We start from the raw sequence: 27,825 nt of genomic DNA on the forward strand, positions 1-27,825 counted from the left end.
TTATCCAGAGATGCTGCCTGTCCTGCTGAGTTACTCCAGCATCTTACAGGTATGTCTATAAAGGGAATAACATTTAGTGCAGCATTTGGAAGAGTAAGAAATACTGCTGTTGGATGGTAGGTTTAAAAGAGTGGAGCGATTGTGATGAATGATTTTGTAGATCCACTTCTGGGGCCAGCACATAGACAGTCACCTGGTTCTGGCGCCATCTTTATCTCGTATTTATAGTTAAAAACACATTTGATAATGCAGTGTCTGAACCATGACCTGATGGTGAAGATAGACACAAAGTGCTGGAGTAACTCAGCGGGTCAGGCAGAATCTCTGGAGAAAAATGATGGGTGACGCTCTGGGTCTGAAGAAGGGTTCCAACCCAAAATGTCACCCATCCTTTTTCTCCAAAGATGCTGCCTAACCTGCTGGGTTTCTTCAGCACTATGTGTCTATCTTCGGTATAAAGCAGCATCTGCACTTCCTCTCTACACACGATCTGATGGTCTTCATTTCCCTTCAAATTTAGAAAGTGGGCTAAAAGGGTACATTCAGCAAACCGATTGATATTAGAGTGATTTCATTATATTAGAGTGATTTCACAATTGTCAAGTGATTTCACTCCAATATGTAGTATAAGAAAATAACTGCAGGTGCTGGCTGGTACAAATCGAAGGTATTTATTCACAAAATGCTGGAGTAACTCAGCAGGTCAGGCAGCATCTCAGGAGAGAAGGAATGGGTGACGTTTCGGGTCGAGACCCATCTGAAGAAGGGTCTCGACCCGAAACGTCGCCCATTCCTTCTCTCCTGAGATGCTGCCTGACCATTTTGTGAATAAATCACTCCAATATGCCTCATTTTGTTTGTTTCAATGGCCAAGGTATTGAGGGTGTAGAATAAATTCCGGTGTAGAGCCAGCAAGAGTCTTTGGGAATGGGATCCATCGCAATGCATAAACTAAGTCAACAGTCTTCATTATTAATATCTACCTGAACCAGTCAGTCCTAAAATATATTGAGTGCATATCTGAAAGACTGTGGGATTGTGGAGAATGGTCTGTCTACATAAACTCGCAATGATCAAGTATACAGACAGAGCTCACTGATCAGACTCTCACTCTGAGGGTCAATTCTTACGCAGGGACTAGATCAAAGGCTGGCACTTCAGGGTAATCTTGACGGGGAGCTGGACTGTCTAAAGCTTCACATTTCTATAATGCATTTCATGTGTCTTTGCATTGTCTCAAAGCTAATGAAGCATCTGTGTAGTGTGAACACTATTGTAAACCCCACAGCCAATTTATGCAGAGACAAGGAGCTTTGTGATAATGAACAGATAATCTCGTCAGTCGCTTGTCTTTTTCTTTTTTTTTCACTTTTAATATACTTTTAATTGAATTTTAATTTCAGGTTTTCGTGTACCTTGTTGTGCGTTGTGACTGTTGGCAGACCAATTTCCCTCCGGGGATGAATAAAGTTCTATCGTATCGTATCGTATTGAGTGAAGAGAGGCACAAAGGGCTGGAGTAACTCAGCGGGTCAGGCAGCAACTCTAGAGAAACAGGGTGGGTGACCTTTTGGGTCGGGACCTTTCTTCAGACATCTTCAGACTATCTTTGATACCAGCATCTGCCATTCCTTCTGACATATCTTATTAAGTGATGTTATTTGAGTACCCCATAGAACAATAGGGTTAGAACTTTTAAAAACGCTGTCAGCAGATAAGTCATTTGATGTCTCATCTGAGAAATAGCACTTCTGACAATGCAGAGCACCTGAATGCTACACCTAGGAGTTGCCCCAAATATTGGAGTGAGAAGCAAAGCATTAGATTTGGAGGCCAAATTACTAGCAATCGAACCAGCCAAGGCGTTGATGACTAATTAAAGTAAACCCTCGTAATAATGGGCGAGGGGGGGGGGGGGGGGGGAGGGAAATGGTGGCCGTTATTACAGATTGTCCACTATAACCGAGAAAGGAATTACCAAGTAATAGAGTACCATTGTATAAGTAGTAGAAACAATGAACTGCAGATGCTGGTTAATACACAAAAGGCTGGAGTAATTCACCAGGTCAGGCAGCATCTCTGGAGAACATGAATAGGTAACGTTTTAGGTTGAGACCCTTCTTCAGGCTCTCGGTCTGGAACTGGGGCTGGACTCCAGGTGAGTTGATGGTTCCGACCTGCTGGTGAGGCGAGGATCGGCAGAGTCATTGGTCGCGGCCCGCGGGTGGCCAGAGGGCAGGCGAAGGTCGACAGCGGCCGAGGGAGCAGTGTGGGCCGGCGGTGGCACCAGTAGGTCCCAGCTGGAAGCGGCCGGGGTGGCGATGCGTGCCGGGAGTGGTGTCGACAGCTCAGTCTGGCAGCGAAGGTCAGTAGGGCCGCTATAACCGAAATCCATTATAGAGGTCGCAATAACGAGGGTTTACTCGACAGCAATTGGTATCAATTCATCTACAGTCAGACCCAGATGTGCACCAACTGGCTGCCACGTTTCCTTACATGACACTTTGCCCTCAGAGACATTCTGGTGTCATGAAAGTGGCTATTTTAGTGCAAGCTACAATAGGACACAATAATCTTGTAAGAGTTACGTTGGTATCTTTCATGCATTGACAATTTTACTTTGATTTCACTTTTTTTTTTAAACCACCCGAACAAACAGTGTTACACATGTGTTATTTCAGAAAGGAAACTTCAATAATTACACATGCAACTGGATTCATACTGTTTCATGGCGGTGAGTTAAATCAGTGACAAGGCTGGGCTCCTCCTTAAAAAAAAATCCACTCTTCCCCTGTGCCTCATTCAAGCGAACATTGCATATATTTAAACACACACGGCCCAAGTGCATCTCAACACACCCACATACAAAAGAAAATGAAAAGTGGTTCTACAGATTGATATCAGCTGGCAAGACTGTTTAGTCCATCGGTTGAAAACCTTTGGAGTGGATTTATCTCCCATTCGCATCAACGCTCAAGGAGAGGGAACAGATTAATGAAGAGTTTCATTTTACACACACAGGATTAAATGCAAACATTTTGTAAATTAAAGAAATGGAACAAACATGGTTTGAGGAAGATCAACCAAACCCAGGGCTGTCGTGAAATGTTCTGCTCAATCTCCATATTCAATCCAATCAGGAAGTATCAATAAAAATTGACCAAAAAAAAACAACGGTAGAATTGTATTCAGTTATTGAAAAGAGAGAGAGGGACCAAATACCAAAACGTGGATGGAGTTCAGCAATTGAAGAGAGTAAGATAAGCTGGAGGAGGAAGAGTAGCCTACTGGCCTTCCCATTCAATGACATTATCTTCTCACTTTCCCATCCGATCCCCATATTCTCTGTGATGTTAGCAGCCAACATAATCGAAGACCTCTCCCGCCCAGTCATTCTTTCTTCTCCCCACTTCCGTCGGGCAGAAGATACAGAAGGTTGAAATCGTGCGATGCCAGACCCAGGAACAGCTTCTTCCCCTCTGTTATCAGGCTTCTCAATGATCTTTATGTAAACTAGAGTTCAGTCCAATTCTCCTTGACCTTATGACAGACATTGGGCTTTGTCTCTGGAACTGTTGTGCTGTCATGCTGAGAACAATATTCTGCACTCTGAGTCTTCCCTTTCCATCTACCTATTGCACTTGAGTTTGGCTCCATTGTATTTATGCACAGTATTATCTGATCTGATTGGACAGCATGCAAACCAAAACGTTTCACAGTACCTTGGTATACATGACAATAACAAACCCAAACCTGCTTTTTTCAAAAGTTGATCTATCTCAGCCTTGAAAATCCTCATCAACTCAACATCTGCAGTTCCATTGGGTAAGGAACTCATGGCCTTCAGAGGCAAACCCAATCCTAACTGTGCCAAATCTATGAGCCCTTAGACTACATGCATCAGTCTGGGGATAAAAGCCCCTCGGGATCAACATTAGGGTTAGGCAGTGCAATAATCATCCTTCTTGTGCTCGCAGTTCTCGCTACAGGAGATTCAGTCTCACTAGGGACTGCCATTTTGATCTGGCCCACGATCCACCTGCCTTCATTCGGCTCCACATTTTCTCACTGAATTAGACTTCATCCTAACAGGCATTCATTCTGAATTTAGAGCCATATTTAGTGCAAGACTCAAGATGGGGTTAACATTGTTCATTTTATTTTCCTGTCAAGGCTCTTAATTATAATTTAGGGTTGCGCCCAGTTATATTCCTTGGTTCAAGTAATCCGCGTTGACTCCTGCTACAGGGAAAAGTAGAGATTAATATTCATTGCCTGTGCTTAAAGTTGGATTATAACGGGGAGAATGTACAAACCCCATACGGACAGCACCCGTAGTCAGGATTGAACTAGGGTCTCTGGCATTGTAGGGCAGCAACTCTACCGCTGCGCCACCGGGCTGCTGGATTAGGGTTAGGTTTTTATACATTTCCACAACCACCTCTTCTAAATGAAAGGCTCTTCTTTACTCCTAAAAGAATAAACACTCATTCTTTTCAGTCTCTCTTTGGTCCCATCACACCAGGCATCAGTCTTCTGTCAAGTAGGATAAGTGCTAAGGAGATCAAAACTGTTCATGGTTTTTAAGTTATGGTCTCATAATTACAAGATATCTTTCTTATTGTGCTTAGTTATGAATTCTGACATGTAATTCAAACTGCAGAGCATCCTGGACAATACAGCTCACCCCCTCCATGACACACTGGTCGACCTGAGGAGCACCTTCCACCAAGATACACGACAGAACGTCACAGGGGAACCTTCTTCCCTGCGGCTATCAAACTGTACAACTCTTCCCCCTTCTGTTGAGGGGTAGACTGAGAATGACTCCCCTCCTCCCTCCACCCCTCCCAAATCTTTGCACATCCCCAATCCTTTCCACTCATCACTTTAATTTCATGTTTCGTGTATTTTGTGTTTTTATGACTGTTGGCAGATCAATTTCTCTCCTGGGACAAATAAAGTTCTGTCGTATCGTATCGTAAACAATGCAATTTACTTGGAATGAACATATCATCTCTTTTGGAATAGAAGGTAACGAGATCCTGCAGAATCCATTGTATTACGCATGAATCTCGGCACAGAGATATGTCACTGGGCCCAACCAGTCTACGTCAGCATATGTGTGCACTCAAACCTTCTCAAATCTTTCCTCAACCTGCCAAAGGAAGGATGGCACTAAGCTGGAAAGAGTGCAGAGAAAATTTACGAGGATGTTGCCAGGACTCGAGGGGCGGAGTTGTCGGCCATGGGCAGGAGGCTGAGGAGTCATCTTATGGAGGTGTATAAAATCCCGAGGGCAATATATGTAGGGTGAATGCACAGAGTCTTTTACTCAGAGTAGGGAAATTAAAAACTGGAGGACTTACATTAATGGTGAGAGAGGCAAGATTTAATGGGAACTAGAGGAGCAGCTTTTTCACTCAAAGGCTGGAAGGCACAGTATAGGAACGTGCTGCCAGGGGGGGTAGTTGAGGCAGGTACTATAATTGCATTTGGAAGACACTTGGACAGATACGTAGATAGGAAAGATTCAGAGGGATATGGGCCAAACGTGGAACTAGCTTAGATGGGGCATCTTGATCGCATTGGACCAGTTGGTGGCGATGCATTTAAGCAGTGACTGGACAAGCAATGAAGTAAAAAAGCATTAGAGGGTCTATTCTGTGCCTGTATCTGTGCTGTCGGGCTCTCTCTCACAGCCAAGCCTATTGGTACAGCCCTCTATTGCTTTTTTCCTTCATTGCTTGTCCAGTCACTGCTTAAATGCATCGGCACCATTTGTTTCAACCACACCCAGTGGGAGTGAGTACCACTTTCTCGTTGATTGAGAGATATATCATTGAAACAAGCTCTTCAACCCACCGAGTCCACGCTGACTATCAATCACTCGTTCACACTAGCTTTATGCTATTCCAATTTGACAATCACACCCGAAACACTAGGTCATAAATGACAGGAGAAGAATTAGGCCATTCGGCCCATCAAGTCTACTCTGCCATTCCATTATGGTTGATCTATCTCTCCCTCCTAACCCCATTCTCCTGTCTTCTCCCCATAACCCCAGGCACCCATATAATCTTGTAGCCAATTAGAGGCCAATTAACCTAAAAACCTGCATGCCTTTGGGATATGGGAGGAAACCAGAGCACCTGTAGAAACCCGTACGATCACAACAACATGCAAACTCCATGCAGACCACCCCAAGATCACGACTGAACAAATTTACCCAGAAATGGCAATGAAGTTACTTCAGAGTTCCCGATTAGATTTTTCGTTTCCACCTGAAAATGAAGACCTTTGGTTCAGTGTTTTAAAGACCTTTATTACATTAACTCTAAACTACATTTTTTTGAGATGATCACCTTCATCTGATTATGTGCACTTATGTGCACAAGAGGCCATTTGGCCCATCGGTCCCATTCATCCTCTCCTCATTTTCCCTGCAGCTCTGCAATATCTCCTCTCTTACATTCCCACCACCTTTGACTAGAGCCTTTAACTTGCACTGGGGATACTTTAGTCATCTTCACCTTCAAGTACATCTTCGGGATGTTCCAAAGACACCCACCATTCTTTGTGTGAAAAAGATACCCTTTGAGAATCCTATTATCCTTTACAACCCCCCCACCTTACACCTAACCTATGTCCTCCGGTTCTCGATTCCCCTATGGGCAAGGGGAACTTATGATTGGCGTCTACCCGATCTATTCCTCTCGTGATTTTATACCCCTCTAAAAGATCACCCCTCATCCCCCTGCGCTCCAACCTACACAGTCTCCAAAAGAGGTAGCACCCAAGGTTAGGATTGAACCTGGGGTCCTACAACCAAGAGGCAGCAACACTAACTGCTGCACGCGTGCGCTGCACTAAGTCCCTTGCATGTCTGGCCTCATCCTTGTCATGTCTGCACCCTCTATAATCACCAGCTGTCAAGTCCCAAGAGAGTACCATAGTTCTCCATTACTTATAAATGTATACATGAGCATTAGCATCAATAGTTTATAATTATGCAGTCTGCCGCATTATGTAAATTTAACAACCATCTCTGCACAATTAGCATCGCAATATTTTCATAAATGTATTTTTGTTATGTCTTCCAGTTAATGGTTTTGACATTAATACAACTTCAATATGTCACGCAGCAGCATATTCCCACCTAATGACCGGACAAAGTCAAAATTGGAAGCAAAATGAATTAGTCAGTAATTTTTCATTACTGTGAGCTGGCACAGATTCCCAGACAGATTGGATGAAAAGCTTCATTTATATAGCAGTCGTGGGAGGAGGGATCTCACCTCAATGAGAACAAATAATCCCAAACCAGTCCCCAACAACTTTCACACTGCACAAAGCCTCCCTAAGGTACTTGTGCTGAGAGTTAGATATAGCTCTTAGGGCCAACGGAATCAAGGGATTTGGGGAGAAAGCAGGAACAGGGTACTGATTCTGGATGTTCAGCCATGATCATTTTGAATGGCGGTGCTGGCTCGAAGGGTCAAATGGCCTACTCCTGCACCTGTTTCTATGGTTCTATGTTTATCATTTCAGTTTTATAAAATGTTTGCATTTAAAATCAATGCCGTCATTGCATTTAATATGTACAATGCACACAATCAAATGTCTATACAAAGCAATAATGAAATATATTATGGCTTTAATATTTTTTATAAATAAATTATACATCTTATGTAAAAATAGAAATACTTGAGAACAGATTTGCAGTATAATATAATGTCTAAATGACAGGGATCATGGGTCACCACTTTCAGATTAAGTAAGAAATCTAACTTCAACATGACCCAACGATAATCATTTGTTCACCTGCCAATTGGTTATTTTTTTCTATAGTTGCCATTTCAGTAACGTCACGACGTTTCAATTACATTATGTGCTCTTGTACGAATGGCTGATTTGACTTCCGGTAAACGTGCATGGATTTGTAGATCAGATGGGGGCCTGAGACGCCAATTACCAGCGACTGGAGCACCATGGGTGGATGGGTGAAGGGAGGGGAGAGGCGTGAAGACTGGAGAGCCACAAACATTGTTCACCTACACAATATCACTGTGCCGTCTCCAAACTAAGCATAAAATTCCAGTTTCAAACCATACGGAAAAGGATCACTCAAAGAGTAAGAATGGTATCAGAACCAAATTTTCCATTTTCCCAATACTTATTTTTTATAAATTGGAAACAAACCTATTTAACTCCATGCGAGATGCCTCTAATTTTCCGCAAGAAATCTAGGCCCAGTAAACTTTTTCCCCCCTTTAATAAAACAGGTTCTGCCAGTTTCGTTTCCCTTGTTAACCTGCTGGCCGTTAGGCATGGTACAATTCTATGGACATCACGCACTTTAGGGAAAACTAGCCATTTGCCCATACAAGGTCTAAGAAATTCTCTCTGCTGTCGACCCCGTCTACTTACACTAACCTAGCTACACACTCACAGTGTGAGATACTGGAGAGCAATGAAGATGGTAAACACCAACCCATGCAAGATGAATCTCATGCCAACAAGCATGAACAGACAGAATCATCAGCAGCACCTGGAGGGTAGTTAATCCCATCGAGAAGAACCAAGGCAAGTTTTTTAAATATTGAAATGAATAATGAATAACTCTCTCTGCATGTTCAGCGAGAGAAAGCTCAAACTAGCAAGACAACACAGAGGTGGTAACATCGCTAACATCCATAAGAGCTCTCCCACTGCAAGAATGAACAATCTGATATTGTGGTCCCCTTTCTCAAAGGCAGGTAAGATCAAGAAGGCTTTTTGGTTTGCTGTTGCACATTCATCCAGGGAGGCCGATGAGTTTCAGCATTTTAGCTTCCACGATACAAGAGTTGTCTCAGTGCCTATCAGGACGGTGCTCCTAGTAACCTTCAAATTGATCTATTCCTGCATTTAGCAGGACTCAGACACTCCCATATATATATATACTGCCATCTATCTAAGTGCTGACAGTAAGTTAATGGCCCACAGCCTCAAAGCTCCACAGCATCAGATAAACACTATGGAAACCAACACCACACCAAGCAGACTCCCAAGTCTCACTATTTTCACTCTTGAAACAAAACGTGCCCATTTCTGCCTTTGTGATCCACCTCGCTGACGTCTGATCTTGGATCTCACTGCGAACATTTCATGTTGACTTTCTCAAACAAGAAAACGATCTGAGAATTAACACAGACACACTGTACACTGCAATCAATATCCAATGCATTGTGATGGACACTGTGCCTTGACTGTTTTCACTGCATGCTATTCACAACGCCTGGTAAGAGTACGCCACATAGGCGGTCGAAAGCCTCAGCCATCTTGCTAGCTTGGTTTGAAAAAACAGGAGAAAAATAAATCTATAGTGGATTTCTTCAATTGTTTGCTAGATTCCAACCTGATTTCATTTGATAAATTTTCCTTCCAGGTATTGTATTAGACTGAGTCAGAACCTGCCACTCATTAAGCACAAGAGCCATTGAAAGGAAGGCTAAATTGAATGATTCTGCATTAAATTTAAGAGTTGCTTTGTCATGTGGAGCTTCACCAAACAAAAGAGGTTGCGAAGGTGAATCTCAAAGTGCAGATGCTTGTAATTCCCAAATGCAGTGCAGGCTTTTGGTTGTGTATCAGTCACGGCAGATGCCGGCTGTAACACAATCGATACCTCCCTGTTTTCTTCATGTCGACCAATTCCTTTGTCGTTTCAGTCATCTTGGGCATCCCAAGGAGCACCAAAGTACTGTCGCCTCTTGTCGTGCCATGTGAAAGTGGAGAGCCAGTGTCCTCTGTCAACTTGTGCCTTGGTCTCCAGGGCTCTGTTCCACCCTCCTGTCCTCTTGCAGCTTCTTCTCTAGGCGGTCCAGTTTGCCGAGGTTTTCTCGCAGAATCTTGCTGTTTGGAACAAGCTCCAGGGCTTTCTCGTAGTAGCCCCGTGCAGCAACGTAGTCCCCCTACCAGATTAGGACACAGATAAGGCCATTAAATACGGCCACATATTAGAGATCAACCACAGTGTGTACACCAGTACATTGGCATCAAAGGATATAGGGAGAGAGCAGTGAGATAAGGACGGCACTGTGGCACAGCGGTACAGCTTCTGCCTTACAGCGCCAGAGACCCGGGTCCAATCCACACTACAGGAGCTTGTCTGTACGGAGTTTGTATGTTCTCCCCGTAACCTGTGTGGGTTTTCTCTGAGATCTTCGGTTTCCTCCCTCACTCCAATGACGTGCAGATTTGTAGGTTAATTGGCTTGGTATAAATGTTAAATTGTCCCTAGTTTGTGTAGAGGATAGTGTTAGTATGCAGGGATCACTGGACGGTGCAGACTCAGTGGGCCGAAGGGCCTGTTTCCGCACTGCATCTCTAAACTAAACCAAACTAAAAGTTAAAGGGTCAGCCATGATCGTAATGAATGGTGGAGCAGGCTCAAAGTGCAGAGGTTTCTCATGTTTCTCTGTTCGCTATCATCAGCAGCAAAGAAGCCTGATGCAAGTAAACACATTAAACGGTGAGTGAACAAAGACACAGTGCTGGAGTGACTGAGCAGATCAGGCACCAACGCAGGAGAGCATGGATAGGCAATGTTTTGGAATTTTAGATTTAGATTTTTTTAGATTTAGAGATACAGCGCGGAAACAGGCCCTTCGGCCCACCGAGTCCGCGCCGCCCAGCGATCCCCGCACATTAACACTATCCTACACACACTAGGGACAATTTTTACATTTACCCAGTCAATTAACCTACATAACTGTACGTCTTTGGAGTGTGGGAGGAAACCGAAGAATTCGGAGAAAACCCACGCAGGTCACGGGGAGAACGTACAAACTCCGTACAGACGGCGCCCGTAGCCAGGATCGAACCTGAGTCTCCGGCGCTGCATTCGCTGTAAGGCAGCAACTCTACCGCTGCGCCACCGTGCCACCCTTCATTGCATCTCCGGGCGATTATTCTTCAATGAAGCGTTAGTTATAGGTCAATGATAGCTTTTCATCTCTGAATCAGGGAATGAGGAGTTCATCCTATTCTAAAAATGTTAAAAGGAATGGGAACCTTCTTCTACTACATTTAGCCCGAAGAAGGAACCCGACGGGAAACGCCGCTTATCCCTGTTTGAACGAGATGCTGCCTGACCCACCGAGTTACTCCAGCACTTTGTGTCTTTTTTGTTGTTGTAAACCAGCATCTGCAGTTCCTTGTGCCTGCAGAGTAAGTGATCTGCTTCAACCCCGATCTCCAGCTTTTGCACAGGATGTACAGCAGAGAAACAGGCCATTCGGCCCAACCAGTCAATGCTGGTGTGTATGGCCCATTCCAGCCTCCTCCCATCTTTCCATTAATCTATCAGCATTACCGTTTCCCATTCGACCTCACTTGTTGTCCAGCCTCCCCATAAAGAGCATGGAGATTATTCACCTCAGTCACTCCCTGTGGGAGGTTGTTCCTTGTATAAAGAAGACTCTTTTAAATTCCTGAGTGGATTTCGTGGTGACTAACATATTGATGGTCTCTTAATAGATTGATGCTCTTCCCCACAAGTGAAAACATTCTCTCTCTACTTATCCACCTTCAGAGATAAAAGAGGCAGTATCGAGGGACGGGGTGATTTTCCACTCACCCTTATGTGTCGGATGCCACCCATGTTCATCCAAGCCTGAGACAGGTCTGGGCTCAGCTCTACCGCCTGCTTGTAGCTCTGGGCATTCAAAACAGAAAAAAATACAGACTTCAGCGACGCAGCCAAAGGTTCAACAGGAGGACATGTTCTGAACTCCTCCCTGCGCACAGACACCAGAGCTCGGTCAAACCAGTTGTCTATTCCTGGTGGAATGAACACTGATATTTCACAGATTCCCATTCTACCATCTTTAAGACGTCACCTCCTGGTGGCTGTGCTGAGAGACTGGAACTACTTGATCATTACCCTGTTGATAATATCTACTCCCTCTCCATATCAGCTCATATTTTCACCTTATCCCCCTGCCCAAACATTACGCCCAAACATAGAAAGGGTCGCATAGCTGCAAGGGGCATCACAAATGCTTCCAAACCTCTCCTCCCTCAATGTCTCCACTCACTCCTGTTCATGTAGGAACACTAACCAGGACGATGAAGAGGTCTTAACCCAAAGGAGGACATAACCGATCATCTTCAGCTTGACGGAAAATTTGGAGAAGTTTTCTCTTGCATCTCCGGGCAATTATTCTTCAATGAAGCATTCGTTATAGGTCAATTTTATTTCACAAAATGCTGGAGTAACTCAGCAGGTCAGGCAGCATCTCAGGAGAGAAGGAATGGGTGACGTTTCGAGTCGAGAGTCTCGACCCGAAACGTCACCCATTCCTTCTCTCCTGAGATGCTGCCTGACCTGCTGAGTTACTCCAGCATTTTGTGAAATAAATACCTTCGATTTGTACCAGCATCTGCAGTTATTTTCTTACAGTTATAGGTCAATGATAGCTTTTCATCTCTGATTCAGGGAATGAGGAGTTCATCCTATTCTAAAAATGTTAAAACGACATCTGGGCTGGTGCTTTAATGCAGCAATAAAAAAATGCTGCACAGCCTGAGGTATCATTTCTTGAATGAGACGTCAAATGGCGTCTGCACCTCCCTCACAGCTGTGCATGTCAGATTGTGCGCGTACCCTGTCTGTGATAAGGTACAGGGGAGATTTGCCAAACGCTTCCGAGGATGAGGGGGACTGGAGAGGCCAGGATTGTTCTCATGGGAGAAGAGGTGGAGAGAGAGTTTGTAGAGGTGGACAAGATCATAACTGGATTGGATCAGGAAGCTGTACCCGGATGAATCAAGGGCCAGTGATCAGAGTTAAAGTGATGGGCAAAAAATGAAGAAAGTATTTAAGAAAATAAAAGTGGTGATAATGTGAAATGCACTGCCTCGGAGGATGGAACAAACAGAATCAATCAAATTGCTCAATAAGCAATTAGATAGTCACTTGTAAGGAAAGAATTTGCAAAGCTCTGGAGAGGTTAATAAGACTGACTGGAATGCACAGTTGATTTTGTCAAGCTGCAGAGAGCTGCAGCTGCAGCGAGCTTGTCTAGCTGCAATGCATCCCAGCTATACTGCTGCACACCGCAGCTATACGAGTGTATGCCAGTATACACGTGTTTGGCTGCAGAGTTTGTCTGAAGAAGGGTCTCAACCCGAAACGTCACCCATTCCTTGTCTCCCGAGATGCTGCCCGACCTGCTGAGTTACTCCAGCACTTTGTGAATAACTACCTTCGATTTGTACCAGCATCTGCAGTTATTTTCTTATATTACTAGTGCATTATACTTGTATATCAAATTAACATTTTCCTTGTCACAAAAATTCTACGATTCTATTCTCGAACTGCACGCAAAAAAAAATCACGAATTTAGCGACCTTTGAGATTTTTAAGGTTGTGGAAGGCACTCTAGAAATACAAGTCTCTATTAGCAATAACTGCAGTATGTATTCCATCTAATTTTATGCCCCATGCTGTATTATTACTTATTCTATTTTTTTAAAGTCATTTTAAGGGTGGCACTGACAAGTCCAACGTTTATGGTTCGGTAAACTATGCACCTCAAAGGCCACATCCAGCCTGTTCAGCTCCCTCAGAAGATTCCCTTCAGAAAAATATAGCTCTGCAAGTACTTTTGGGTCTTTGGGCTTCATTTGGACGGCTTTTTTCACAGCTTCAAGTGCCTGATGTGAAAGGAGGAGAGATTATTGATTGAAAAAATTAAAATCAACTGTGCAATAAAGAATCCAAATTCTAAAGACACAGGCATATATATGTGTGTGTGTGTGTGTGTGTGTGTGTGTGTGTGTGTGTGTGTGTGTGTGTGTATTTATCTGTGTGTATTTATGTGTGTACATACATATAAATATATATATATATATATATATATATACCTCATAAAGCCCCTGAAAGAGGCTTAGATGCTGTTCATCTCCATTAATACGCTGGTAAACGAGTGCATGCACGGTTTAATGACGATCCTCACCTCTTTCAAGTTCCCACTTTTACTGTGGATGACCGACAAGAGCCGCTGACACTCCAGGCAGTTGCTCCTTTCACTTGCCACCTGGTTGATGAGCCTCTCGGCATCCCTGGGCCTGCCGGCCACGGACAGGACCTGAGCCTAACAAACAAGCAGAGAGTCAAACCTGTGACAGTCCAGACCTGAACAGAGCTGGCTACAGTCCAGACATGAAGAGAGAACCGACCGCAAGGCCAAACCAAAAGAAAGCTCCAGCCGCAGGCCGGGGTGTGTGTGGCCCACCCAGGAACGGTCAATGCCAAATCTGGAAACATCTTCATGCTCCAGCCCAGACGACTAACAAAAACGGTCTAATCCAAGCCTTTACAATCTTAGTTTAGAGATGCAGCCTGGAAAAAAAAGCCCTTTGGCCCACCAAGTCCACTCCAACCATTGATTACACTAATTCTATGTCCTACCCACGAGAAGCAGATTATAGAAACTGATTAATCTACAAACCTGCACGTCTTTGGAATGTGGGAGGAAATCAGCGCACCCAGAAAGCCCCACGGGGTCACAGGGAGATGCTGTGCAAACAGCATCCGTAGTCAGTGCCAAACCTGGTCCTTTGGTGTTCCAGGGCACCTCCAATCAGGGACAAAACAAATTGGACTAAAAACTTGAATTATATGAAGTGGATGAGTAAAACGTGGCACTGAAGGGGAACATTTAATGCAGGAAAAATTAAGTATAATTGCAAGTGATGGCGATGCAGCCCCGCAAGCCTGGTCTTCCAGTCAATAAAATCACAGCTGCTCTCATCTTGAATAGAGTCCACCTTTTGGGACAACAACGACCTGGTCAGAAAAAATGTCCAACGTGTGATTTGCAGCATCATTGTGAGAATTTCAATTTATTGTCAATTGGGTTTTAGAGTCAGAGACGCCTACAGCACGGAAACAGGACCTCCACACTACCAAGGCCCCCTCATGCTGACTGTCAACCTGCCTGTTACACTAACCCGACACCATCACGGCTGTTCCCCATGTTAACCAGAGATCTTTCTATCCAAGCCTTAAACATTTTCAACGATTCTGCCTCTGCAGCTCTGGGCAGAGAAATTTCAAAGATTAGCCACTCTTAGTGAAGAAATTCTTCCCCTTCTCCATGTTATTGGGGTTTTAAAATTCAGTCACTTGTGGGGGTCAAGGTATCACTGGCAAGGCTGCTATGTGCGATCCATTCTCATCTTCCTTTTGGGAAGGTGATGGCGACGTGCCTACTTGAATGGCTGACCGGTTTATAGTAAAGGTGCTCAATGCTCTTGGGGAGCGAGTTTCTGCATTTAGACCCAGTGATGTTAGAAGAATGTAATATACCCCGTCTTAAGATGGGTAGGAAAATAACTGCAGATGCTGGTACAAATCGAAGGAATCACAAAATGCTGGAGTAACTCAGCAGGTCAGGCAGCATCTAGGAGAGAGGGAATGGGTGACGTTTCGGGTCGAGACCCTTCTTCAGATTGAGTCCACGCCGACTAGCGGTCCCCATACACTAGCACTGTCCTACACTCGGGACAGTTTACAATCTTCACCTACGCTAATTAACCTACACACCTGTACATTTCTGGAGTGTGGGAGGAAACCGGAGCACCTGGGAAAAAATCCGCACAGTCAAAGGAGAACGTACAAACTCCGTACAGACAGCATCCGTAGTCAGGATCGAACCTGAGTCACTGGCGCTGTAAGGCAGCAACTCTACCGCTGTGCCACCACGCCGCCTTCTTTATTTTTCTCTTCCTCTCGTGTGTTAAATTTAACAAATCTCAAACTGCTCATGTGTGATATTCCAAAATATTATTTTCTGGAAGTTTCATATATCTAGCATATTGGATGAGTTGGCACTTGTTTTTACTGTCTCCCTAGGAATCTCATTTAATTGACTGACCACTCGCTCGTTCACCCGAATAATGTTTCCACAAATGAATTTTGAATTTACCCCCCACCCACTTCAAAGCCAGACTGAAGGCTGTGGAGGCCAAGTCAATGGATATTGTTTTGCGGCAGAGATAGATAGATTCTTGATTAGTACAGGTGTCAGGGGTAATGGGGAGAAGGCAGGAGAATGGGGTTGAGAGGGAAAGATAGATCAGCCATGTTCGAATGGCAGAGTAGATTTGCTGCTCCTATCACTTATGAAATGAACTCACTTCTAATGGGAAATGGGCAATCATGTGATTGGTCAGTGTATTTGTGAGGAGTGAATATTTCTGTCAGTAAGGAATCACATATGTTCTAAGATAAGGGAATTATACCAGATTTGTTCAACCATTATGCCTTGCAATGACAATTATAATTTATATGCTCATAAGTTCATAGGATCAGAAGTAGGCCATTCGGCCCATCGAGTCAACTCCGCCATTCAATCATGGCTGATCTATCTTTCCCTCTCAATCCCATTCTCCTGCCTTCTCCCCACAACCGTTGACACCCTTACCAATCAAGAGTCTGTCAATCACCACTTTAAAAATATCCAGTGACATATATTAACATTTATCAACAAGATCAAGACAATCAAAATCTTGGTTTTTACCCAGCGACTTTTGAAAATTGAGCTAGAATTCAGAGATTGATAGATTTCAGGGGGAATCAAGGGGCATGGAATCAGAGCTGGAAAATGGCACTGAGCTAAATGAAGACACAGTGTTGGAGGAACTCAGCGGGTCAGGCAGCATCTCAGGACCCTTCTTCAGACCGATTAAGACTGACCTAAAAGATTAGCGGTGATCCCGTTCAATGGCTGAGATGGGATTTAACAGCCTGTGTAAAAGAGCAGCTGCACACCTAGTTTAAAAAAAGATGATGGAAGATTTACTTGGGAAGACATTATTCATTAACTCCCTTTGAAATCATCAGTTTAAAAACAGGGATGACAATCAAGTCTACAGAAGAGGATGTGGGCCAGGCTCTGTGGATCTGCTGTACCTTCCCGGGACCAAATGCAGCCCCCGTTTCCCTCAATCCATTTAAGGGCCATCCTTGATACACCATGGACATGCCTTGCTACGCTCCCGGAAAATAGCCAAGAAATGGTTTAGTTTAGATTAGAGATGCAGCGTGGAAACAGGCCCACCAAGTCCACAATGACCAGCGATCCCTGCACACCAACACTATCCTACACACACTAGGGACAATTTACACTTATACCAAGCCAATTAACCTGCACGTCTTTGGAGTGTGGGAGGAAACCAAAGATCTCGGAGAAAACCCACGCAGTCACGGGGAGAACTTAGAATCTCCGTACGGACAGCACCTGTAGTCGGGATCGAACCCGGGTCTCCGGCGCTGCAAGCACTGTAAGGCAACAACTCTACCGCTGTGCCACCGTGCCACCCTTTGGGGAGACTTAGGCTGGATATTTCATCTCCCACTTCACCATGACCACTGAGTAAATAATTTAAATCACCATTTTGTTCAAATCATCAATGTTCAGAGTTTTTTTTAAGGCAGCTTTCGTTTTAGTACTCCCATACAGGTTCTCTGCTAGGTTGCTCACAAGAGTGTCTGGAAGATACATTGTTAATGAGTAGAAAGAACTCTGGAGAATTGCCAACAACAGATAACTGCATAAAATATTGCTTCACGCCCATTCCGTTGTGCAGAGATCATGCCTTAAATTAATAAAGTTAACACATTAGTGATACACCAGAGTGATAAATTAGAGGATATTTCACATTTATGCTTCCTCCGGCCTTGTACGTACCACTGCCAGTTGCAGCTCGCTGTTTTTGGGCTGCATTGTGATCGCCTCTTTGTAGATCTGAAGGGCTTCCTCATATCTCCCTGTGTTGTAGTAGAGAGCTCCCAGTGGAGACAGAACATCCACGGTCCGAGTAACGTTGAGAGCCCTGCAAAAACCAACAGCACGCCTTCAACATCCAGCCATGTAGCACAGAAACTGGACCTTCGGCCCACTCAGTCTATGCCAAACAACGAGCATCCATTTACACTCATCCTACACGAAACGCATTCTGCTACAGCACGGAGACTGGTCCATCGGCCCACTGAGTCCACGCCGATCATCGATCACCCATTCACGTTGTTTTATGTTATCCCACTTCTCATCCACCCCTTCTACACTGGGGACAATTTGCAGAGGCCAATTAATGTACAAACCCGGACGTCTTTGGGATGTGGGTGGAAACCCACGTGGTCACAGGGAGAAGGTACAAACTCCACACAGATTGCACCCGAAGTCAGGATCAAACCTGGGCCTTTGGTGCTGAGAGGCATAATCAAAATCAGACCAAAATCAGAGCAGCTCTTGAGCGATTGTGTCGCCTTTTAACTGACCAATCCACACGATATTCGGATGTGGACAAACTCTTCAGCTTTCTGTACGTCACGCACACCGAGACAGAAACACAAGTCGATAGCATAGACAAGGTTTGGTCGACCAGATTGGACGTCGTGGCAAGTTAGAATGAAAACTTATCTCCTCTTCATTGAGGTCTCATTTTGTGTGTGGAGTGGCACGGTGGCGCAGCTGTTAGTGCTGCTGTCTCACAGCTCCAGGGACCTGGTTTGATCCCGACCTCAGGTGCTGTGTGGTGAGTGTTTGCAGACTTCCTCTGGCTGCTCTGATTTCCTTCCAGATACTAAAGGTTTGCTACGGGGATGGTTGGCTACATTTCCCATTAGTCTCGGCAAGAGGCCAAACAGTCTAAGAGGGTGTTGTTAGCCATGTGGCGGAGAATAACTTGCAGGGCCACAAGGAAATAAGGAGCGGGGAAACGAGCCAATTAACTGATAGAATTGTGCTATTTGAAGCTGGGATCAGATCAACCAACTCTCCTCATTCTGAGTCACAGCAAGTCATAGACAGAGTCATCGAGCACAGAAACAGGCCCTTCGGCCCAACTTGCCCAAGCCAACCAAGATGCCTCCGTCTTCATTAGTCCCATCTGCCCGCGTTTGGCCCGTATCCCTCTAAACCTTTTCTATCCATGTACCTGTCCAAATGTCTTTTAAATGTTGATATAGTCCCCAAGTCAGTAAGAATATATTAAAAGTACCTTTCACGTGTTATTAATTGTCACCTTTCTGTGTGGAAGGTGCTTGTTTCTGCTTGTTTCTGTGCAAGGTTCACATGGTGAGGCTGGGGGTGGCACGGTGGCGCGGTGGTAGAGTTGCTGCCTTACAGCCCTTGCAGCATCCAAGACCCTGGTTCGATCCCGACTATGGGTGCTGTCTGTACGCTGCTTGTACATTCTCCCTGTGACCATGCGGGTTTTCTCCGAGACCTTCGGTTTCCTCCCACACTCCAAAGACGTCGGTATAGTGTAAAAATTGTCCCTAGTGTGTGTAGGTAAGGTAGTGTTAATGTGCGAAGATCATTGGTTGGTGTAGTGTTAATGTGCGAGGATCATTGGTCAGTATGGATTCGGTGAGCCGCAGGGCTTGTTTCCACACTGTATCTCGAAACAAAACTAAACCAAGTATTTTTTGAATTGTTAACACTCTTTTCTCTCCAGCTGCTGCCTGATCTGCCAAGTACTTTCACCATTTTCCTTTTGTTTTACATTTGCAGCATCTGGAACATAGTGATTTTTTTTTGTTCTCCTGCCTATGTTTTTCTTTTAACAGCATGGTTTCAATTTGATAGTTTAATCCCTGAAAGCCAGCAACACGTTCAAACAACATACAACAAAGTGTTTCTCTTTGATTTTTTTTTTTGCTGACCCGCTATTTATTATCTAAACTTCCTTCCAATATATCCACTTTCCAATATCTGTGCCAAATAATCATTGAAAAGACTGCAGCCATTTAAAGAGCAAAGATAAATTCTGACCAGGTGGAAATAAAGAGGTAGAAATAATTTCTTCTACTTTTTTAAATACCACTATAACCTTTCTCCTAAATGGTTCACAGTAATATCTGGGAGATTCATTTGTACTTACTGGACTTTGTAGAGTTTGGAGATATCTTTGCAGAGATTGTGTAAGAGAGGACTGCAGATGCTGGTTTAAATCGAAGATGGACACAAAATGCTGGAGTTACTCAGCGGGACAGGCAGCATCTCTGGAGAGAAGGAATGGGTGACGTTTTGGGTCGAGACCCTTCTTCAGTCTAAAGAGATGCTGCCAGTCCCGCTGAGTTACTCCAGCATTTTGTGTCTATTTTTGCCGAGATTGTCAGCTTTAGGCTTAGCTTATCGGAGAGTTTGTCCACATGCTGAAGGTGTTTTGTTGTCTACAGGGCACGTAACGTTACCTGATTGCTCTCCTTCAGATTGTCGTCAGAGTGCTGTTCAGCGCAGGATAGAGATCAGGCGTGGATAGAGTGGATGTGGAGAGGATGTTTCTACTAGTGGGAGAGTCTAGGACCAGAAGCCATAGCCTCAGAATAAAAGGAGATATTTTAGAAAGGGGATGAGAAGGAATTTCCTTCGGTCAGAGGGTGTTCAATCTATGGAATTCATTGCCACAGACGGCAGTGGTGGAGGCGGAGATTGACAGATTCTTGATTAATACGGGGTGCCAGGGGTTATGGGGTGAAGGCAAGAGAATGGGGTTGAGAGGGAAAGATGGATCAGCTATGATTGAATGGCGGAGTAGATTTGATGGGCCGAATGGCCTAATTCTGCTCGTAGAACTGATGAAATGATCACAAAATCTGGTTCTTTGGCCCATAATGTCCACGCCGACCTTTTATCCAATCTGCACTAATCCAATTTGCCGCATTACGATCATTTCCTTCAATGCTTTGACTATTTAGGTGTCTGTCCAAATGCCTCTTAAAAGTAATAATCATATCTGATTACACCACACCCTCTGGCAGCATGTTGTGGGGCAGATTGCGGCCCATGGGAATTGGAGGTCCGTTTGTGTCCTAGTTCCATGCTACTGTTCACACCCTCTTGCAACATTTGCTTTCCCTCCACACATATCCTCTGCTGTTCAACTGAAGAAAAATACAGGCTTTTCACTCTGCCAGGAAGAGGAGATTTTATATTGACTCAGCATAAGCCAACTGACCAAACTAACCAGGCCACCACTTGAACGGGGATTCACTAACTTGGACAGATGCGCGCTCCCTCCATGTTTTCGGCAGCGTTTCCCCATCATTCCCGGGATTGCAACGTGACGATCGAGGACCAGAGGAGATAGGTTCAAGGTCAAGGGGAGAAGATTTAATAGGAATCTGAGGGGTATCTTTTTCACACAAAGGCTGGTGGGTGTATGGAACAAGCTGCCAGAGGAGGTAGTCGAGGCTGGGACTATCCCAACATTTTAGGAAACAGTAAGGCAGGTACATGGAAAGGACGTTTGGAGGGGTATGGACCAAACGCAGGCAGGTGGGACTAGTGTAGCTGGGACATGTTGGCCGGTGTGGGCAAGTTGGGCCGAAGAGCCTGTTTCCACACTGTATCACTCCTTGAATCAATGACTGTGAACTTACCGTTTGTACCAGGTTTCCGCCTCTTTGTTCTTGTTGGCTGACCGCAGCAGCCGGCCGAGATTCAACATGGCAACATAATGTTTGGGGTTTAACCGGATGGCATGGAGGTAATGACCAGAGGCCGGATTCCCATCTCCTGCAAAGACCAATAAAACCCTACAGTCAGTGGTCAGGGCCAGAGAGTTCTTAACAGAACCAGAGACATACAAAGTGAATGGATTGAAGGAGGAACACTCCTGACAGTAGATTAGGTCAATGAAGTAACATCCCTGGTAATGGACTGGGTCTAAAGAGTAAAATTCCTGGCAGCAGACGAGGTCAAAGGAAATAACACCCCTGGTAGTTTATTCACAGGGCTTCAAGGAGAGCAGAGATTTAAGTCCAATTGATCTATTCTGTTAAAGGGTTGAAAGGTTTTTATTTGATGGAGTAACAACCCTGGAGTTAAGGGCCTGTACCAATTAGGCGATTTTTTAGGCGACTGCAGTTGTAGCAGATCGCCAAAATTTTCTTTTACCCGACAACAATGACCACGACAATGCCGAGTCAGGTCGTGATTACACCATCTTCGGAAACATCGTGAAATTCCCACGCTGTCAATGCTTCTCCGGCGTCCTAATTTTTGCTGAAATCACTGACAAGTCGGTAAGTACTTGAGAGTTTTGAACTATAACATCTTGTATGGGTTACTTAAAAACCAAGCTTCACTGTAACAAGGAATAAACTGGATTTACTTCCAGTTTACTAATAGCAGTATTAAAAAAAAAATTTAAAAAGTGTTTCAGTGGATTTTTGTGAAAAGTGTGTGGGCATTCTTTGAAAATGTACGGGAGATGCACATCTGGTTTCTGGGTTGCATATCTGGGTTGGGAGCCCACTTTAAATGTAATGGCTGATGGCCATAAACATCGCGAAAATTCCCACACTTACCAGACCGTCAAACTGTTGCCTCCAATCTACCTGTCAAATGTCCTGACGGTAAATAAATTGGTTAAAGACAAGCATTTTATGGTATTTTGAAATGACTTTACTTATTTTAATATTATGTGCTTCTAAATGCATCTAAGACAACCTAGCAAACCTGAGGACAGCGTGCGACAGCGCCCACAATAAGCAACGATACCTGGCGACAAGCCAGCTGTCGCCGAGAAATTTAACTCCGGATGATTTCTCAGCGACGCGCTGAGATCCACTACGATTCTTGGAAGACTCCTCACGATCATGCCCGCGACACCCCGGCGAACTGTCGGCGACAGCCCAGTCACCGGTAGTTGCCTTAAAATCGCCTAAGTGGGACAGGCCCTTAACATTCCTTATAGTAGACTAGTCCAAGGAGTAACAATCCTGGCAATAGACTGGATCTATGGAATAACAGGTGGAAACACGGAACTGCAGGTGCTGGTTACTAAAAAAGACACAAAGTGCTGGAGTAACTCAGCGGGTCAGGCACCATCACTGTAGCACACATTGATAAGTGATGTTTCGGGTCTGAAGAAGGGCCCCGACACTAAAAACGTCGCCTATCCATGTTCTTCACAGATGCTGCCTGACCCACTGAGTTACTCCAGCACTCTGTGTCTTTTTTCTCTCTGGAGTAACATCCCTGGAGTAACTAATCTACTAGCAGGAGTAGAATGGGTTGAAGGAGCAACACTCCTGGCAGTAGATTAGGTCAATGGGGTAACCTCTCTGGGAGTAGACTGGGTCGAAAGAGTCAAATTCCTGGCAATGGGCTCGGTCAATGGAATAATATCCCTGGAGTAACAGCCCTGGTAGTCAACTAGACATATGGAATAACCCTCCTGGTTTGACTAGGTCTATGGAGTAACACCCCTGAAGCCAACATCTCCAGTGAGGGAGTAAAATTGTCCCACTAATAACAAGCTCAGCTGATGTACATCAGATAAAAATGACTCTATTGCTTACCTCGATCGACTAAGAAGACACCATAGTTGTTATGTAGATCTGAATTCTCGGGGCAGTTATCAATGCCTCTTGTATAGATGTCATCGGCCTCTTCAAATCGCTCCTTGGGAGGACAGAGGAGGGGCAGACAGTGTTTTGAAAAAGTTGCGATTACTTTTTAAATTACTTTGTAAATTTCCCCGGTGTGGGACAAATAAAGGAATATATTATTATTATTAACTCTTAACACGACACAATTTAGTGCCTTCCACCATTCAGCGACTCAGCTTGCTCAGATAAGGCTAGCCTTTTTGGACAAACATTCCTGGTAGTAAACGCTCAGTCGTAGCTTTGTGTACGACGCTCCATCTCAACGAGAACAGGAGGCACTGCGGTGCAAAGATGTTGGTGACTGTGGCAAAGATGGTCGAGCTGCTGCCTCATAGCTCCAGTGATCCGGGTTCAATCCCAAACTCCAATGCCATTTTTTCAGATTCTCCCTGTAACTGCATGGATTTACTTCGGGTACTCCGGTTTACTTGCACTTCCCAAAGAATTGTGGGTTGGTCGGTTAATTGATCACTGCCAGTTGCCCCTAGTGCGTAGATGAGTGGCAGAATACGAGTGGGGCTGTGCAGAATGGGTTAAGTGGGTGATTGATGGTCAGTCTCAACTCAGTGGCCTGTTGTAATGCTGTACGACTTTCTGACTGTGACTGAAAGGAGCAAACGGCACAGTGGCGCAGTGGCAGAGCTGCTGCCTTGCAGCGCCAGAGGCCCGGGTTCGATCCTGACTACCGGTGCTGTCTGTTTACTGAAGAAAACTAACCTACAGACCTGCACGTCTTTGGTGTGTGGGAGGAAACCGGAGCACCCGGGGAAAACTCGCGCGGTCATGTACAAACTCAGTACAGACATCACCCGTAGTCAGGATCGAACCCCGGTCTCTGGCGCTGCGAGGTAGCAACTCGACCGCTGCGCCACCGTGCCGACCCAAAGATCTCCCAGCAGGAATTGTACTGAGGAGGTTAAATGCTGGTTGCTGCGGATGATGGATCAATGAAGAAACGGATCAATGACAGTAATCCATCAATAAAGTGTGGTGCACTGAAATTGCCAAAGAGAGGCATTGCAGAGAGAGATAGACACAACATTCTGGAGTAACTCAGAGTGTCAACAGCATCTCTGGAGAAAATGGATAGGTGACATTTTGGGTCACGACCCTTCTTCAGACTGGCTCTGATTATGGATGAACACCGGGCGATTATCCCCCAGACAGTCTCTGATTCTTGCTTCCAGTCCCCCACCGCCCCCCCCCCCCCCCCCCCCAATCAGTCTGAAGAAGGGTTCCAACCCAAATCATCATCCATCCATTTTATCCAGAGATACCGCCTGATCAGCTGAGTTACCCCAGCATGTTGTGTCTTATCTTTGGTTTAAACCAGCATCTGCAGTTCCTTTTCATTGCATTGCACAGAGAACTGTGAGCCTTGCAAATGAAGACTCCAATGTTTATGGGGCCTTCTCAAACAGCATTAGGGTGACACGCAACATTGTCTTAATGCCTCTAAAAGTTAATCAAGCAATTTCCCAGCTCAACTATCTCAGTCAAGTGAAAACTGTAATTTCCAGTGGATTGACTCTGCCTTCATCTTCTTTTAGTGAGTGTATTGCTTGTCAAAACAATTTGGTGCTTACAAATACTTCACTTTATCTTGTTTTAATTAAAATGGCTCAGAATTCTGAATACCCATATTAAATCTCCTGTTAATTGGACCAGAACAAGCCTCTGCCTTTATTCCACATATAAATAGCGGAGCAGTTATTGACAACACTTCGTCAGGTAATGAGTCCGAGCGGAAAAGATGATTCACAGCTAGCAACTAGGCTTGTATACACTGGAATTTAGAAGGATGAGAGGGGATCTTATCGAAACGTATAAGATTATTAAGGGGTTGGACACGTTAGAGGCAGGAGACATGTTCCCAATGTTGGGGGAGTCCAGAACAAGGGGCCACAGTTTAAGAATAAGGGGTAGGCCATTTAGAACTGAGATGAGGAAAAACTTTTTCAGTCAGAGAGTTGTGAATCTGTGGAATTCTCTGCCTCAGAAGGCAGTGGAGGCCAATTCTCTGAACGCATTCAAGAGAGAGCTAGATAGAGCTCTTAAGGATAGCGGTGTCAGGGGGTATGGGGAGAAGGCAGGAACGGGGTACTGATTGAGAATGATCAGCCATGATCACATTGAGTGGTGGTGTTGGCTCGAAGGGCCGAATGGCCTCCTCCTGCACCTATTGTCTATAGCAGTCAGTATGTCAGGCAATCTCCATTTACTCAGAAGCAGCATCGGCTTGAAGAAGGGAGGGAAGGGGAACGACAGCAACTATTCCCAACTGCTTGGCAGTTTCTCCAGAAAAATACAGAAGGTGGAGAAAAAAGGACTCAAAGTGCTGGGCGGCACGGTGGCGCAGCGGTAGAGTCTCTGCCTTATTGCGCTTGGGGCACCAGTGAACCGGGTTCGATCCCGACTACGGCTGCTGTCTGTACGGAGTTTGTACGTTCTCCCCGTGACCGCGTGGATTTTCTCCAAGATCTTCGGTTTCCTTCCACACTCCAAAGACGTGCAGGTTTGTAGGTTAATTGGCTTGGTATAAGTGTAAATTGGCCCAAGTGTGTGTAGGATAGTGTTGGTGTGCGGGGATCGCTGGTCGGTGTGGACTCAGTGGGCCGAAGGGCCTGTTTCCGCGCTGTATCTCTAAACTAAACTAAACTCAGCAGCATCCCTGGAGAACTAGCATCCATGGCTAGATGATGTTTCAGGTCAGGATCCTTCTTCACACTCCTGAGCTTTGTGTCCATTTTTGTAAACCAGCATCTGCAATTCCTTGTTTCAACAGTAGATGGAAGATAGTTAAAATAGCAATGAAGTGCATAAAATCAATTGTTTTTTATTTCTAGGTGTATAGTCCACAGGTTTAACAGAAAGGAGAATCATCCAATTATTTCCATGCCATCCAGTTTCAGCACTTTCACTAAAATAATGGTTACTCAAAATGCTGGAGTAACCCAGCGGGTCAGGCAGCATCTCTGGAGGACATGGGTGGGTGATGTTTCAGGTCGAGACCCTTCTTCAGACTCTGAACAGAACAAAGAGTGAGTCAGGGTCTCGACACAAAATGTCACCCATTCCTTTTCTCCACAGATGCTGCCTGACCCGCTGGGTCACTCCAGCTTTTTGTGTCTGTCTTTGGTTTAAACCAGCATCTGCAGTTCCTCCTTACACATCTGCAGATTTTTGTTTCACAATATCGTTACTCATCTCCTGAGTTCTACCAGCGTAAAGCCACAGTAGGCACAACTGCAGCCTGCATTTATATCACATTTACAAAGTGTTTCATTACAGTGTTATCCGATGAAATGTGGCAACCAGCTATCAGAAAATTAGATTGGAGCTTGATATGACCTGGAAATAAGCCATTCAATCCATCCTCCAATTATTTCCCCAGAATCTATTCCCTCCCACACATTCGTCGCCTCCCCTTTGATTCTTTTGCCACACACCGACACTAACGACAATTTACAGCGGCCAATTAACCTGCCATCAGTCTTTTGAATTGTGACAGGAAACCAGATCACCTGAGGGGAAACCCACAAGGATAATTAATGTGTAAACTCCAAAGAGGCAGTACAGAGGTTTCCTCTCACAAGGATAATGTGTCACCTCCAGAGGCAGCAAGGATCAAGCCGAAGCTGCTGGAGACGTGAAGCAGCAGCACTAACTGCTGCGCACCTGTGTTGCCCTTCAGAGATATTTGAGCAATGGCCAAAGACCTACACTTCAAGGAATGAATCACATGAGGGAGAGGGGGAGAGAGGGAGAGAGAGGGAGAGAGAGGGAGAGAGAGGGAGAGAGGGAGAGAGAGAGAGAGAGAGAGAGAGAATTAGTGAGTGTGGAGTTAATTAGTGAGTGTGTGGAGGATTAGGGGGGGGGGGAATTGCAGAGGCAAGGTCACCAAAATGGAAGCAAATAATTTCAGAAATAATAGAAAGGACAGAATTGTAGGAGTGCAGAGATCGTAGGACGTTGGGAGGTCAACCAGGAATACCCTTTACATTTGGGAATCCCAGAACCATTAATTAAGTTATTAAAAAAAAAAAATTGGGAAAAGAGCAGCATTTCTTGACAAGTATAAAACAACCTGAGGCAGAGACTATTAAACTGTTTGTAACTGCGGAGAGTTAAACACAACAGTTCTGATGGCCAAAAAAACCAAATAAAATCTGCTGATATTCAGGTTTGGTGGCCACTACTCATGTGACATCACTGATCAGTCCACATTTCAAAAGCTCTTACATGTGGTGAGAACACGCACAGGTTTATATTCATTTTGATTTATTTCCCGAGATAAATGGGCTATGGTTTGGTTTTTGATCTTCCAGGAATCCTCCTGCTAAAATATAATGGGAAGTTTCAACTAC

General features: G+C 44.8%; 1 protein-coding gene across 1 annotated transcript in view; it reads right to left on the reverse strand.

Annotated features, from left to right (window-relative positions):
* Nucleotides 1-2,608: 2,608 nt before the first annotated feature.
* The window catches only part of tmtc1 (transmembrane O-mannosyltransferase targeting cadherins 1), a 104,443-nt gene continuing 79,226 nt past the window's right edge, over nucleotides 2,609-27,825 (reverse strand). Inside the window, exons 12-18 of the mRNA XM_078416970.1 lie at nucleotides 23,369-23,471; nucleotides 21,443-21,578; nucleotides 17,745-17,889; nucleotides 14,007-14,144; nucleotides 13,582-13,704; nucleotides 11,624-11,701; nucleotides 2,609-9,956 (exon numbers count right to left, since the gene is read on the reverse strand). Coding sequence (XP_078273096.1) covers nucleotides 9,795-9,956; nucleotides 11,624-11,701; nucleotides 13,582-13,704; nucleotides 14,007-14,144; nucleotides 17,745-17,889; nucleotides 21,443-21,578; nucleotides 23,369-23,471 — 885 coding nt within the window. The 3' untranslated portion in view covers nucleotides 2,609-9,794. The remainder of the gene's footprint in view (nucleotides 9,957-11,623; nucleotides 11,702-13,581; nucleotides 13,705-14,006; nucleotides 14,145-17,744; nucleotides 17,890-21,442; nucleotides 21,579-23,368; nucleotides 23,472-27,825) is intronic.

The sequence above is a fragment of the Rhinoraja longicauda genome, chromosome 20 (genome assembly GCF_053455715.1).
Source record: "Rhinoraja longicauda isolate Sanriku21f chromosome 20, sRhiLon1.1, whole genome shotgun sequence".
Lineage (NCBI taxonomy): Eukaryota > Metazoa > Chordata > Chondrichthyes > Rajiformes > Arhynchobatidae > Rhinoraja > Rhinoraja longicauda.